The sequence below is a fragment of the Balaenoptera musculus genome, chromosome 3 (assembly GCF_009873245.2).
Source record: "Balaenoptera musculus isolate JJ_BM4_2016_0621 chromosome 3, mBalMus1.pri.v3, whole genome shotgun sequence".
Taxonomy (NCBI): Eukaryota; Metazoa; Chordata; class Mammalia; order Artiodactyla; family Balaenopteridae; genus Balaenoptera; species Balaenoptera musculus.
In genome coordinates, this window is record NC_045787.1 from 34,381,364 (window position 1) to 34,396,373 (window position 15,010).

At 37.8% G+C, this 15,010-nt stretch overlaps 1 protein-coding gene across 4 annotated transcripts in view; it reads left to right on the forward strand.

Moving 5' to 3' along the window:
- GHR (growth hormone receptor) overlaps positions 1-15,010 on the forward strand; it is a 277,695-nt gene that overhangs the window by 250,713 nt on the left and 11,972 nt on the right. For all 4 annotated transcript variants that reach the window (XM_036849228.1, XM_036849230.1, XM_036849229.1 and 1 more), the window contains 3 exons: positions 3,226-3,404; positions 8,250-8,415; positions 10,418-10,508. In XM_036849228.1, coding sequence (XP_036705123.1) covers positions 3,226-3,404; positions 8,250-8,415; positions 10,418-10,508 — 436 coding nt within the window. The remainder of the gene's footprint in view (positions 1-3,225; positions 3,405-8,249; positions 8,416-10,417; positions 10,509-15,010) is intronic.

Below are 15,010 nucleotides of genomic sequence, written 5' to 3' on the forward strand. Positions count from 1 at the left end.
CCAAGCAGAAAAGAGAACCCAATTATACGGTTTAGAGGAACTATTCGTACATATGCCCTAACGTCAATAGATGTAGCTGTCTCGTGGCTAAATGGGTAGTAGAAAGACTACTGTGTCAAGACCCATGTTCTAACCCTGTCCCTGCCAAGAGCCAGCCCCACTCGTTTACCTGGCTGACTTTTCACTGAGTGCCTGCCATGAGCCGGGCACTGTGCTGGGTGTGTTGGCTACAGAACGAGTAAGACGCAGTCAAGTAGGGAAATCAGGCAGGTTAACAAGTAATTGTGATACAGCACAATAGGTGCCGGACTCAAGGTGTGTGGAATGCACAGCAAGCCAAGGTTGTGGCCAGAGGTGTGAATGATTGACTGGGCCTGAGGGATGAGAAAGGGCTGCACAGAGATGGTGACTAGTTCAGTTACTTCTTAAAGCATCAGCAGGAGTTGCCAGTTATACAAGATGGACTGTGTCTTCCAACAGCGACTAAGTTCCAAAAGTGACAAACAGCACAGAATGTTCACAGACTCGGGAGCAGTTTGGCAGGCCTGACTCGTTGGCCAGAGAAATCATCAATTGATCTTTTATACCCCACAGAGGAATTTGGACTTTACCTTACTACTGCCCAGGGGGTACACTTGAGGATGCTTAAGCAGGGAAATGACCTCAGGATATTTATTGCTAACACTTACAAAGCATTTACCATAGATCAGGTATGATAACTGTGTGAGATAGATTCTATTATAATCCCCATTTTACAGATGATGAAACTGATCCCCAAAGCAGGGGATCAATGACTAGCTCAAGGTCAGACAGCTGGTAGGCAGAGCTGAGATTTGAACCTAAGCAGCATAGCTCCAGAGCCCATGCTCTTAACCTCAAAGCCATACAGTATGGTACTATTGTCTCAGGGAAATTCATCTTGCTGCAGTGTAGAGGGTAGATTGGAATAGCACAGACTAGAGGTATGGGGATTAGAAGACTTTGTGATAATCAAGGCAAAAGATGATGATGGGCAGAGTTACCATGAAAGCAGGGAGGGAGGGAGCTGAGAGTGAGAGACAACAAAGAACGGAGGTGAACCTAGATCTGAAGATGACAGTCACAAGCCTCAGCTCCCTCATGTATTATGAATGTATTCTACTAGACCTCACAGGGCTCGTCTTTGGATTTAAAGTCATATATTACTTAGGCATTTGTCATTCATTCAGTTTATTCAGCCAATCTTTGAGTCTCTTCCTTGGGCCAGGCAGTGTTCTTGGTGCTGGGGACAGAAAACGTCTGCCCTAGTGGGACATTTTCCCAGTGAGGGTGGAAAGAGACCATGCTGGGAAGAGAGATAACATCGGGAGGGAGAAAAGCACGCTGGAGAGGTTGCAATGGTAGCGTTATCAGACATGGCTTCACTGAGACAGTGACACATGAGTAAAGAAGGAAATGAGAGAACAGTCACATGTCTACCTGAGGGAAGAGGGCACAGGAAGGGTAAAGATCCTGAAGCGGCAGCATGCCTTTGCTCTCTCAAGGAACAGCATGGGGTAGCGAGGGGACACACGGAGAACGAGGAGGAGCGTGGTCATAGACCATATCCCAGAGGTCAGAGGGTCAAAGCTAAGGTACCCTTTAAGCCATTGTGTGACTTTGGCTTTCATCTGCAGTGAGATAGGAAGCCTTTGGAAGGCTTTAAATGATGAGTGATATGACCTAACTTAAGATGACCACCATGTCCACAGTATTGAGGGCTGTGTTGAGAATAGACTGAAGGGGGACAAGGACCACAGGAAGAGACTAGTTGGGAGGCTAATGCAGCAAAAAAAAAAAAAAAAAAATGATAATGGCCAGGACCAGGTTAGAGCCATGCAGGTGATGAGAAGTGGGTGGATTTGGGGAATATCTTGAAAGTACCGCTGACAGAATGTGGGATGGTGAAAAAAAAGATGAGTCTGGGAAGGGTTGACCATTTTTATCCTGAGCAACTGGAGGAATGGAGTCACCATCAACAGAAGCAGGGAAGGTAGAAGAGGAGCAAGCTTCAGGCAGAAGACTTGCCTTTGAATGTGTTCAGTTTCAGATGCTTTTTAAACATCTCAGAGTGTTTCTCACACCATAATGTGTCAACTAAGGCACCTAGAAATAAGCATAAAAGTAAGGAAGAGGTTATTATTATGCTCATAACGGTGGTACTGAGCCTTCTCAGAAAGGACCCAGTTCTATATCCTCTATTTAAAGTAGACAGGAAGATTTGTAAGATGCAACATGAGTAATAAGTTTGAGAAAATTTTGCATTAAAACATTTTTATAGTTCAGTCATCTAAAGGGTTAAGCTTTGGTTTTCAGAATTCATCAGTCCCCAACAAATCCAGAAAGATGAGGTATAACTATCATGATGTGGGTAGCTTAGCTATTTTGCAAATCCCTTCAATTTAATTTCCAAAATGTGGTCATGATTAGTCAAATTGGGACTTTCTCATTTTTTAAAAAGTAGTATCCACTCCACAGTGGTCAGTAGCATGCAGTTAAGTAAAACACAGAAAACACTGATTCATTACCATTTGAGAGAGCAGTGTAATGCCTTCATTTTATATCTGAAGAAATGATCACATGTGGCTAGGAAGACAAGCTAAGGAGTATTTACTGAGTGTTTGGAAGGATTGTGCTTCTGTAGCCGTACAGAAATGGCAAAGACAAGAAATGAGAAAGAAAATAAGAAATATCTTGCCCCAGGTCACATACAGCTTGGAAGAAAAAAGATTTCTCCACCCCTAGTTCCAAAACAGCAACATGTTTAAATACCATAGATCTTTCTGACTCTCCGTTCCTTCAGTTTTGAGTTAAAGTGAATTCCTTTGCCAAAATCCCAAAGTATTAATCCTATCAGAGCCAAAAGAAATGTAAAACATGGCAAATCTTTAAGAATAGCTATAGATCAGATTTTAAACTCAAAAAGAAGTTTTTTATAGGGGCTTTTTTTTTAAGTTAAAAACAGATCATCCTTAAGTTAAAAAATGATTCACTTTGTTATAAAGCAGAAACTAACACACCATTGTAAACCAGTTATACTCCAGTAAAGATGTTAAAAAAAAAATGATACTCTCCCATACAGTGGGAATATTGGAAGAATTAAGAGTTTGAATAATAAAAATGTATAAAGTAACAGTCTCTTCGGAAGAAAGCATTCCACTAATGTCGAGCTGTGTCTGTGTACTAATTCTCTGTTGAAATGCCCAGTGCAACCAGATCCACCCATTGGCCTCAACTGGACTTTACTGAACATCAGTTTAACAGGGATTCATGCAGATATCCAAGTGAGATGGGAACCACCACCAAATGCAGATGTTCAGAAGGGATGGATAGTCCTGGAGTATGAACTGCAATACAAAGAAGTAAATGAGACCCAATGGAAAATGGTAAGATATCATTACATCTCACATTTAAAAATCCTTTGACTTTTCTTCTTTTTAGTTTAACAACCCCCTCTCATTTGTAGACTTTCTTTTGACTTAATACCACATGCCCGTGCTATATGCTCTCTAATTTCTTATTTGAGAAAAATGGCTATAATCAGTAAGATATCATCTTGGAATTCTTTAAGACAGCAAATGCTTACATGGAGTTTTATACAGAAACCTATGGAAGGAAAGGAAGACTATATTTCCCCAGTCATCATTGGTATCCAGTTGAACCTTAGAACAATATCGTGTACTCTAGCCACTTAGCTGCCTTTGAGGATGTGGCTAAACATGGGAAGGGTTATGATCAAGGTCAACAGTGAGCTGTGGCTAAATATTCTCCCGTGATTTTAGTTGCTACTCTTCACCAGACCCCCATTAAAATAAGTTCTTGAGTGACTCCAGGAGGGAAACAGAGGGGGAGGGAATTGATCCCCTAGAGGTTTCAGAAGGATGTTTTGTTACATACCTCAAGGGAGAATCAAGCTAAGAGGTTTTTATCTAAGCAAGTGGCATGGTACTGGTTGACCTCTGAACCCCTCACTTCCTTGCCAGGTGTATGGGAGCTGGGCACTTAGATAAAGTCCACATGGCACACAACAAGAAGAAACCAGGATTATCATGCTGCTCCCAATGTAACCAATGCTAAATCAGTCTAGCCACAGCCACAGGCCTGGCCAAGCCAAGTGGTTTCTGGCCGGTCACCAGGTCGTGCCCAGCAGCCCGGCACAGCCTCACTCTCAGAATTTTGAGACACCGGGCCCTGTCCATTCAGTGAACTGCTGAGAAAGAAGCCAGTTTTGTCATTAGAGGAAAGTTAAGTTTAGAGCAGCTGTGCACAGTTAAATATTGGGCTTCAAGGTTCTGTTTGCAGAATCATTTTAATTTAGATATCTGTTCCGTAACTTGGTGCAGAAAAGCTTGGCTGGATGCTGAGTCAAACAAGGCTTCCTAAATTCAAGCTTCAGTCAAACATTTGTTCAGCAACCAGGTATTGAAATAACTACTGTGCACAAGGCACGGTGCTAGGCACCCCAGGGCAGCAGTTCCCAAAGTGTAAACTTTGGACCCCTGAGGGTCCCTGGGACCCTTTCAGGGAGTCCACAAGCTCAAGACTATTTTCATAATAATACTAGAATGTTCTTTCCTTTTTTCACTGTGTCGAGATTTACACAGATGGTACAAGCGCAATAGTGGAAACACTGCCGCTGCCTTAGCACAAATCAAGGCAATAATTCCAAATCGTCCTGACAGTCACTGTATTCTTCACCACCGTGCACTCACAGTTAAGAAGCCGTGAGCAGGGCTGGGGGGAGGGAGTTTCACATAAGAATGTCCTCGATGAAGCTGCATATATTATTAATTTTATTAAATCACAATTTCTGAGTATGTAGCTTTTTAATCTTCTGTGTGACACATGGGAAGTACACATAAAGCACTGCAGCTGCATACTGAGGTGTGGTTTGTTATCTTGAGAAAAGGCATTTAAACACCCGAGTTGCCTGCTTGAACTAGCTGCTTTTTGCTTGGAATACCATTTTTACTTTGAAAAAACAACTGATAAACAGCTGGATGGCTTTTCACATTTGAGTTGGCAAATACTTGGCAACATTTCTTGAAAAAGTGAACTTACCACTTAAGAAAAACAATTGACAGTATTTGTTGCCAATGAGAAAATTTGAGCTTTCAAGGTTAAATTCGAATTTTGGAAAACTTGCTATCTGCAGCTGTGAGCTTGACAGCTTCCCCAACCTTTGAAGATCTCCTAATAAGATCAGTGGTGTTATAAGCAAAAGTGAGGGGTTTTTTTAATATTGTATAGTGAAATGTGTGAACATTTAGAAAATCTGCATAACTCAGTGAACAATATTTTCCAAATGACCATACTGTAACCAAAACCACACATGGAGAAATGATCCATTCAAAGTACTAGATGGAATGGTGGATTTTAATACAATGAAGTGTGAAAGATTCATTGATAGAATTTAAGATTCCACATTGCAACTAACCTTTAAGAAAATACCACTTACTGAGTTTTTTTGTTGGTGTTAAAGAAGAATATATACAATTATCTGAAAAGAGTATTAAAACATCTCTTCCGTTTCCTCACTATATATCTGTGAGACCAAGTTTTATTTATGCACCTCAACCAAATCAACACATCCTAACAGTTTTAATTCAGAGACAGATGTAAAAATACAGCCATTAAGCCAGATATTAAAGAGATTTGCAAAAATGTAAAACAACGTCATTTTTCTCACTATAATTCTATTGTTTCAGAAAGTACAATAATTTTTATAAAAACATGTTAACATAAAATCTATTATTTTAATTTTGAAATTAGTATTTTTAAAATTCTCATTTTCAGTTTCTAGTATGGTAAATAGTGATAGGTATAACCCCAAAAAACCAAAATCTTTAGGATTCTCAATCATTTTTAAGAGTGTGGAGGAGACCTGAAACAAAAAAAGTTTGACAACCTAGAAGAAGCAAAGATGTAAATCAGAACATTAGCACACAAATTGAGTGCTGATAGTTTGAACACAGAAAGTCCATGGCCTGTAGTTCTGTCCCAGCCGAGGCACCGATAGGAATCGCACACTCTGAGCCAGGTGTGTGGGAGCATGGGACTCAGTCAACCATTCAGGGCCGCATCCCAGCTTGGCTTTGCGGCACTTTTCATTGCACCCCTGCTAAATCTCATCAGATAGTCCAAAGGGGTCAATTAACTTTTACTTTACTTACCTTTTATAAATGAAGTTACAAATTCATGATTTTTATAAGTTTGGTGATTTGCAAGGTATCTCAGAATTGTCATGAGTATCAAGGGCCCATCTATAAGAATTGACCTCTCTTGAAGAACTTACATTCTACTTGGTTATGAGAATAAGAGGCATAAGCATAAAAAGAAGAGAGGGTTGTAAGTCAAGGGGGAAAAGGCTAATGTTTGTTGCTAGTATCAGGAATTCATGTTACATTTGACAATATTGAGTTTGGTATTACTATGCCCATTTTTAATTTATTAAACACATTTTGAATATAAAAGTAATTCTAATGACCATGTAGTTGCTTACAACTATTTACCTGCTAAACCAAGTTAAGAATTTGTTGTTGTTGTTGTTGTTGTTTTTAAGACTTAATGGGTGGCGTAGAATTATCCACAATGTGTTGGCCGTCTCTTGAGTACCTACTATATACCTGGTATTGTGCTGGGCTTTTGAAATGTAAAGAAAATGAAGGCATTGTGTGCCCCCAGGGAATTTTCAGTATAATATAGAAATTAGAGCAATGAATTAAAAGAAGTAATATGTGTACTACCTGGCAGGATGGAGTAGGGATAATTGCCAGAAAAGCCTTCTTAGAATATCAGCAGTATTTGCATTGAGAATTAGCCAAGAATAGGCTTTCCTTCATAGGAAGGTGGCAGGGAGCAGGGCGGGTATTAGGAGCCCTGTGAGCAAATTTGAGTTTGGTGTGGCTGGTGTGGAAGGGTGAGGGAAGATGGAGAGGGGGCCATGGGTCGAATGGCCGAGGGTCCCTTTTTGGTTTTGTTATTAATGAAATCTGTAAAGGAATAGTACTGGTGACAGCGACAGAGAAATGAGGGCTTCAAGAATGGAAACATAGGCTTTTTAAAATAGTTTAAGAAAAATAATAAAATGAATTTAATATTCAGAAGCATTTTAGATATACAAATATTCCATATATGAAGCATCTATAAAAGATGCAAACTAACCATTCTGTGTACATAGGAAAAAAAAAGAGGTACTTTGTGAGTAGAAACTAACTGAGGTGAAGGGAAATTTGTTTTAGAAGCTGAAGGCCCAGGCTCTGACTTAATAAAACAAATTATGAGAATCTTATTTATGTGAAAAACCCATGCTGTTGAAGAAGAGAATGTTCCTAATTTTCTATAAACAGGAACAAGATGTTCTACCCAAAAACACAAGAAAAGCACATATTGGATACCTGCTTTGAATATTTGACTTGGAGGAAAACACCATCATTAGATGTGTCTAACCTCTTTGATAGCAACATGTCTTAAAGGTCTCATAGCCTCACCTACCCTTTCCTGGGTAGGTAAAGGAACATCTTGGCCTTCAGGGTTGTGGAATGCTGACGGTTGTTACCAAAGGCCTCCAGTGACTTTTCTTCACAAATTTTGAATAGCAAACTATTTTGAGGTGGCTTTAAGCCTTCTAGAGCAAGCTGATAGAATTGTTTGAAAGTTTAATTAAGACAACTATGATTTTTCTAGGATACTTTCCAATTCTGTGATCATATGAATGACTACCCAGGATTTCCAGAGAACAGATATAGATATAGGAAATATGTTTGTTTCTTTCTGTTCTGATGTCTTTATATATAAGAATGTAATATCCCAAAGGGTAGGCAATGTATCTGTAATCTTTATAATTCTGCCATTCACTATAATAATTCTATTAATGCTTTGATCTTAGTAGAATATCTGACAGCCTAATGCAAAGGTATAGCTGCATTTCTTTAAAAAAGTCTATTATATCTTCGTGTTTATACCAAAATAAATTTGAAGACTACTACCCATTTAACAAAATGATTCTTTTTTTACCATTTTTTAATTGAAGTATAGTTAATTTACAATGTTGTGTTACTAAGCTATTTGCCTTGATCTTTCTCTAAATAGCAAACTCCACCAGCGCATTTTAAAACGTTGCCTACTTTACAGAAATTCATTTTGAATACAAATGTAGAAACACCTCATAGAGCTTATTGCATTGAGTTGTTGACTCTCTAACCAGTAAGTTTCATATTTTGTCTTGAAAGATGGACCCTGTACTGTCAACATCTGTTCCAGTGTACTCATTGAGACTGGATAAAGAGTATGAAGTGCGTGTGAGATCCAGACAACGAAACTCTGAAAAATATGGCGAGTTCAGTGAGGTGCTCTTTGTAACACTTCCTCAGATGAGACCATTTGCATGTGAAGAAGGTAAACCTAAGAGATTAAGATGGAAGCCAACATGGTTTTTGTCAATATACAGGGATTGTTAGGGTGTTGTCCAGATCAAGATACGTTAGCATCAATTGTCAGGATGAGGGACCTTGAGTTCACTGCCTGTAACAGGTACTCTCCATTACAAAAGAGGAAGGAGGATTTCATTTTTGAATTATTCAGGAAAAGTCACGGGGTAGGTGCAAGTTAAAGAGCAGAAGATACACTAAGCTGTTGATGGAGGGGGTGGGGTATCTCTGGATAATAGAATTTCAGGTGATTCTTTTCTTCATTTCTATATTTCTTTCTTTCTATATTTCTAGTATTTTCTATGAGTTTGTTTTGCACTTATAATCAGAAAAAAATGTTTTTCAAATACACAGTGAAGAAATTCTGAATCTGGATGGATGGCTATCTATGTGGCATCTTAGAGAATGCCTAATATTGAGTCAGCATAAGTAGTCAATGGCAGGTGTTCATTGGTTTTAGAAAGTTTGGGTGTGGCTTTTACCTGGAGGAAGGCTTAGTAAATCGTGTGCTAGATACGCTCAAGAGTGACAAGGAATATTTGAAGATCCTATATAAAAGAAATATAAACATATAGTTTAAAGAAATGAGACCTATGAATTCAGAATAAAAGAATTTAAGTTTTTGGATACAGAAATAAAGAAGGCTGCTTAACAATGAATAGTAAGTGTATAAAGTATTATCACTCCCAAGTGGGAATTGGCTATAACTCATCTCCATTAAAAACGGAAGGTCTACAGTGCCACATGAAGGTCTGAGGTTTGTTAACGAAACAATCACAAGCTACAGAGAAATTAAATTTATATTTCTGCACTTACGGTACAGGTAGAATCCGTGATACTGTATAACACAAATGAAAGTGTCTATAGTACAGGTAGAATCCGTGATACCATATAACACAAATGAAAGTGTCTATAGCACCATCTTTTCTAAGCTCTACTCAACAGGCTTGTTGTTTCACATGATACTTGATACAATGAAACTCAGGTTAGCCACATGCCCTTTAAGCTTATTGTGATGGCATTTAATTCCTTAACAAGAAGCTTTTCCTTCTCTGTTAAAAAAGAAAAAAATTAAACTCTCGCTTTATATTATGTTCCTGGGTATATCATTGATATAAAAATATAGGTACCACAAGATATAAAAAAATGATATTCTCTCCCCCACTAATTCTTTATAATATGCATAACATCTCCCTTGGGGCTTTTAATAACTGAATAAGAAAATAAATAAAAGAATATTACAGCATAAAAGCCTACTTTTAATAAAGCAACGTTAAGGTAAATTCCACCTTAAAAGCAGTCAACCTCTGCCACTGTGGCACTTGTTCTGGAGAAATGAAATAGAAGTTTTACAGACTCCCACAAATTTGCTACAAATTGTACTAAAATCTGAAGATGGGAGTCCTAGTACTGATCTTCTTCTGTCAAACAATATTTTTTTAAGCAGAAAATGTATGCCCTGCATGTCTAAAAAGTTTCAGTAATGATTCAAAAGTAAAACTCTGCCCCCATCTTTTTGATGGATCCTCAATCTGGAGGATAAAAAATATCACCACACCTTTAAAAAAAAAAAAAAAAGAACCAAGTGGACATTATTTAGGAAAAGTAGTATATTAACAGGCATCAATTTTTCCTAGAGCTGAAGCATTTTAATGACATACCCTGAATACATAAGATGCTTAAAGCAGTTTGTTTGTATAAACATGGATTGTGCTTAAACTGTATGCTGTTTCTTTACTTTGACTTTTTTTTTGGTACATGAAAGGATCTGAAGAAGTGGATAGAGGTGTTCTTGGAACAGAAAATACTCCTAAGTCATTGCACTCTATTTCAGTGGTTATCAAATGAAATCACTGACTTTACTAGATGAATACACATTAGGAAATTTTTTTATGTGGAACAGGAGAGTGAAATGTAAACTTCAACTATTCATAGTTCTGTGAGTGAGATGTTGTTCTTATGTTTTTCAGATTTCCAGTTTCCATGGTTCTTATTTATTATCTTTGGAATATTTGGGCTAATGGTGACATTATTTTTATTCATATTTTCTAAACAACAAAGGTAAGTGTGATAGAACATACTTTGATATGGTTTTGCCAGTTATTTAGCAAACATACATGTTTCCATTTATCGTTTGATGTTTTCTTTTGTGAATCATGAGTGAAATATTTCAACCCAGTGGAACGTTATCTCCAGTTATACATTTACCACTTTGTTGTGTTCATCATAGAGACATCACAGGTCTCAGTTCTATCTGGAAAGTTGCACAGGACATTAAGAGGCTGAGGCTAGTGGCTGTACACCTTGTGATATGTACCTCATCAAAGTTCTGAAAAAATTGGCTCATTTATTCCAGGACCATAAGGCAGCAGTGAGGCTTTGGCTGAGTCTGACACAGTCCTAATGTAAGAGGAAATTTAAGTGGTAAACTAAAGCCACCTAGATAATTCAATCTAATAAAACCTTTTTTGACTTCATAAGATGACGATTTTAAGTAAATTTGGGTTTTATTGAAATTGCTTGGATAGTTATGATTTGGTATTTCATCTGCTTTTGTCAACACAGATAAAATTCTAAGCTTGAAGAGATTCCATTCTGCATTCTCTTGCAGTCAAAACGCAGGCTCCAGTTATTATTCTGCCACTGCTGTTTAATCTCATTTGAGTCCCTTAATCTCTCTAGGCCTCCATGTTCTCATGGGTAATATGAGGGTGTTGGATTATATGACCTTTAAATTTCCCTTAAGCTGTAAAGACTAATTATTCTATTTTCATTCTTGAAAGAAACTCAGTACAGACTACAGGAACTTTTAATACAAAACATAGGAAAAGTTACCAGTACCGGTCACCAGTTTTCTTACATTTAGAATATTCTTTTTTTAATTTTTTTAACATCCTTATTGGAGTATAATTGCTTTACAATGGTGTGTTAGTTTCTGCTGTATAACAAAGTGAATCAGCTATATGCATATGTATATCCCCATATCTCCTCCCTCTTGCGTCTCCCTCCCACCCTCCCTATCCCACCCCTCTAGGTGGTCACAAACCACCGAGCTGATCTCCCTGTGCTATGCAGCTGCTTCCCACTAGCTATCTATTTTACGTTTGGTAGTGTATATATGTCCATGCCACTCTCTCACTTTGTCACAGCTTACCCTTCCCCCTCCCCATATCCTCAAGTCCATTCTCTAGTAGGTCTGTGTCTTTATTCCTGTCTTGCCCCTAGGTTCTTCATGACATTTTTCTTTCTTAGATTCCATATATATGTGTTAGCATATGGTATTTGTTTTTCTCTTTCTGACTTACTTCATCCTGTATGACAGACTCTAGGTCCATCCACCTCACTACAAATAACTCAATTTCGTTTATTTTTATGGCTGAGTAATATTCCATTGTATATATGTGCCACATCTTCTTTATCCATTCATCTGTTGATGGACACTTAGGTTGCTTCCATGTCCTGGCTATTGTAAATAGAGCTGCAGTGAACATTGTGGTACATGACTCTTTTTGAATTATGGTTTTCTCAGGGTATATGCCCAGTAGTGGGATTGCTGGGTCATATGGTAGTTTAGAATATTCTTTAAGTCCCATGGGTTAATCTTGCCCCTTCTCCTAGAATTAGGGTAGCTAACACTCTGTTTGCCTGGGACTTTCCTGGTTTTAGTGTTGAAAGTCCTGTGTCCAGGCAAACCAAGACAGTTGGTTACTCTACCTAGAACTAAAGACAAGTATCCAGGTGAAGCCAAGACGCATCTACAAATCAAAATAGGATCTATATGAATATATTGTAAAAGCTTTTTAATTTGTATTTTGAAGCTGTATAGCATTTGTAAACATCAAAATAGAATTTCAGTAGAGAGAAGAATTCTCAGAATTCTAGAGTTCCAGAGTGTCAAGCATGCTAAAAGTCTCCAAGTGAATGTAGGAAGGGTTATTTTAGTAGTTTCATCTCCAATTTTATAATGTAAGCTCAGGAGAAAACAAAATTCGCTCTGTAGAATTTTATTTTCTATCTAACTTTCTAGCAACATTACTATCTTAGAAACACAAGTATTATAAAGCAGGATAACACACTTTTTTCAATTGGGGGGGAAGTTAGTAAATAATTGTTTAGGATTTTAAGTAATTTATATATTTAAGCAATGCCAACAGCAAAGGAGCCAAATTATTCTGTTGATTAATTTGAATTCACTGATCTGTACAGTTAGGCGATGGGCTAATTTATGTGTAACTGCAGTAGATAAACCCACTATGTACATAATGGAATTTACTTTTAACATTAGTTGTCAATTTTGAGTCATCATGAAGACCAAGCAAATTTGTTATGTTGCTTAAAATTACATTAGTTAACAATATTTGGAAGAAAAAATAATCCTCCAAACAAATAGAATTTCAAAGAAAATATATTAACCTTTGTCTAAAAGAGTGTTTTCTATGAATAATGAAGTTCTTAATTATGATGCTTGGTCAAAATCACCAAATTGGGAAAAATTTTGGAAATCTATTTGTACTGCCAAATTTCCTGTTCTAAATTAAGTTTTCCGTGGAAAACAATTAACCTTTCTTTTTTCATGTACCCATAAAAACCCTTATCATTGTCTAAATTTCCATGTTCTAATGAAAGTAGGAAATGGTAGAAAATAGCTGTCAGCAAGTGTGGAAAGAACAATTAAAATGAAACTCAAAGAATGAGGTGCTATGCCAGTTTACCCCAGAACTTCAGGACTGTAAAGGACTTAGGTGCTCTTTGTCTTTGCTTGAGGTTTTGTTAGTTCACAAACCAAGCCACTGGTCCCTTTCTTAGTCCAAATCATTAAAAGTCAACTCTAGCAAAATTTATAGTGTAATTTGGATTTGAATAAAATGATAGAAAAATCAGAAACGTAGTTTCATGCCAGTTTATCTTTATTCTATACTCTGTGGCTCCCACCATATGACCTACTCCAGCCTTCAAGCTATGACTAATCCAGGAAGAAATAACTGAATCAACATAAAACAGAAGTGACAAACTGGCAACCTGAAAGCCAAATTCAGCCCGCAGATCCATGTTTTGTTGTTTTATGTTCTTTTGATTTTGGAGTAGTTTTCCTGCAAAGTGTTTATAAAACAGGGAATTTTCACACAAAAATCCAGATTACCAGATTATCTTTAAAAACAGAGATCTAGTGAAACTGAGCTGATATTCCTGCATGGCAACGTGTGCTGAAGCAGAGGACCAACAACCATCCCATTTGCAAAGGGCATATGTTCTCTGTCACCATTCCCATCCCTCCCTATGACTTTGTACCAGGCCTGCTATATTCAGTTGCATGACTGGCTTGGGTCCTCCAAGCTGCAGGGTCTGCCACCCTGGCCTAAAGTCAACCACAACTCCTAGAAAGCTGACTATCAACAAGTACCTAAATGCATCATCCTCTTCAAAAAAAAAGAGGCACCCATACAAAGTAAAGCGTTAGACATTTAGGAAACTTTGCCTCCTGTAACTGGGGTTATGTTGCATTTTTCTGTGTGTTTGAACCTGTGAACTATTCATTTAGAGATGCAGAACAAAGTTAACCCATCAGCACGACAGAAGGCAAAGGGCCCAGGTTTTGGAGTCAGCTGCTTTGGAATTGAGCACCAGCTGAGCCAAGTATTAGTGTGTGATTTGAACATGTTCCTTAAATATCTAAATCTTTCCACAGATAATGTCTTCTGCCTCCCTGGTAGTGGTAAGGATTTAATGAAATGTTTAGTGCAAGGGTTGACAAAGTTGTTTTAAAAATGACCAAACAGTAAATTTTTAGGCTTTCTGGGCTATGCAATCTCTGTCACCACTACTCAGTTCTGCCACTGTAGCATGAAAGCAGCCATAGATGATATGCAAACTATTTTACATAGATAATATGTATAATGAACATGACCATGTTCCAATAAAACTTTATTTACAAAAACAGAGGGCAGACCACATTTGGCCCATAGACCGTAGTTTGCTGACCCAGAGTTTAGTGCAAGATACATCTCACAGTGGTTTATCAGAAGCATTCAAAAATGGTAGCAGTTATTAATAACATGAATTTTTTCTATAACTTCTATTCATCAGTAACAATTTAACACCGTCCCACAGAGTAAACCTAGTGGAGTCTACTCAGACACAACTTACAAAACGGAATTTGGCTTATTCCTTGGATTATGTAAAAAGGTGGTGGAAACATTCAAAAAACGTTCATTCACACTAAGTAGAATATCAGCTGATACCCAAAAATCAGATTGGAATGGATAATCTCTGAGCTTTATTCCAGAGCCACAATGTTAATTTTTTTCCTTTTTTCTTTTAATTGGAGTATAATTGCTTTACAGTGTTGTGTTAGTTTCTCCTATACAGTGAAGTGAATCAGCTATATGTATATATATATCCCCTCCCTCTTGGACCTCCCTCCCCCCCATCCCACCCATCTAGATTATCACAGAGCACTGAGCTGAGCTCCCTGTGCTATACAGCAGGTTCCCACTAGCTACCTATTTTACGCATGGTAGTGTATTTATGTCAAACCTAATCTCCCAATTCATCCCACCCTCCCC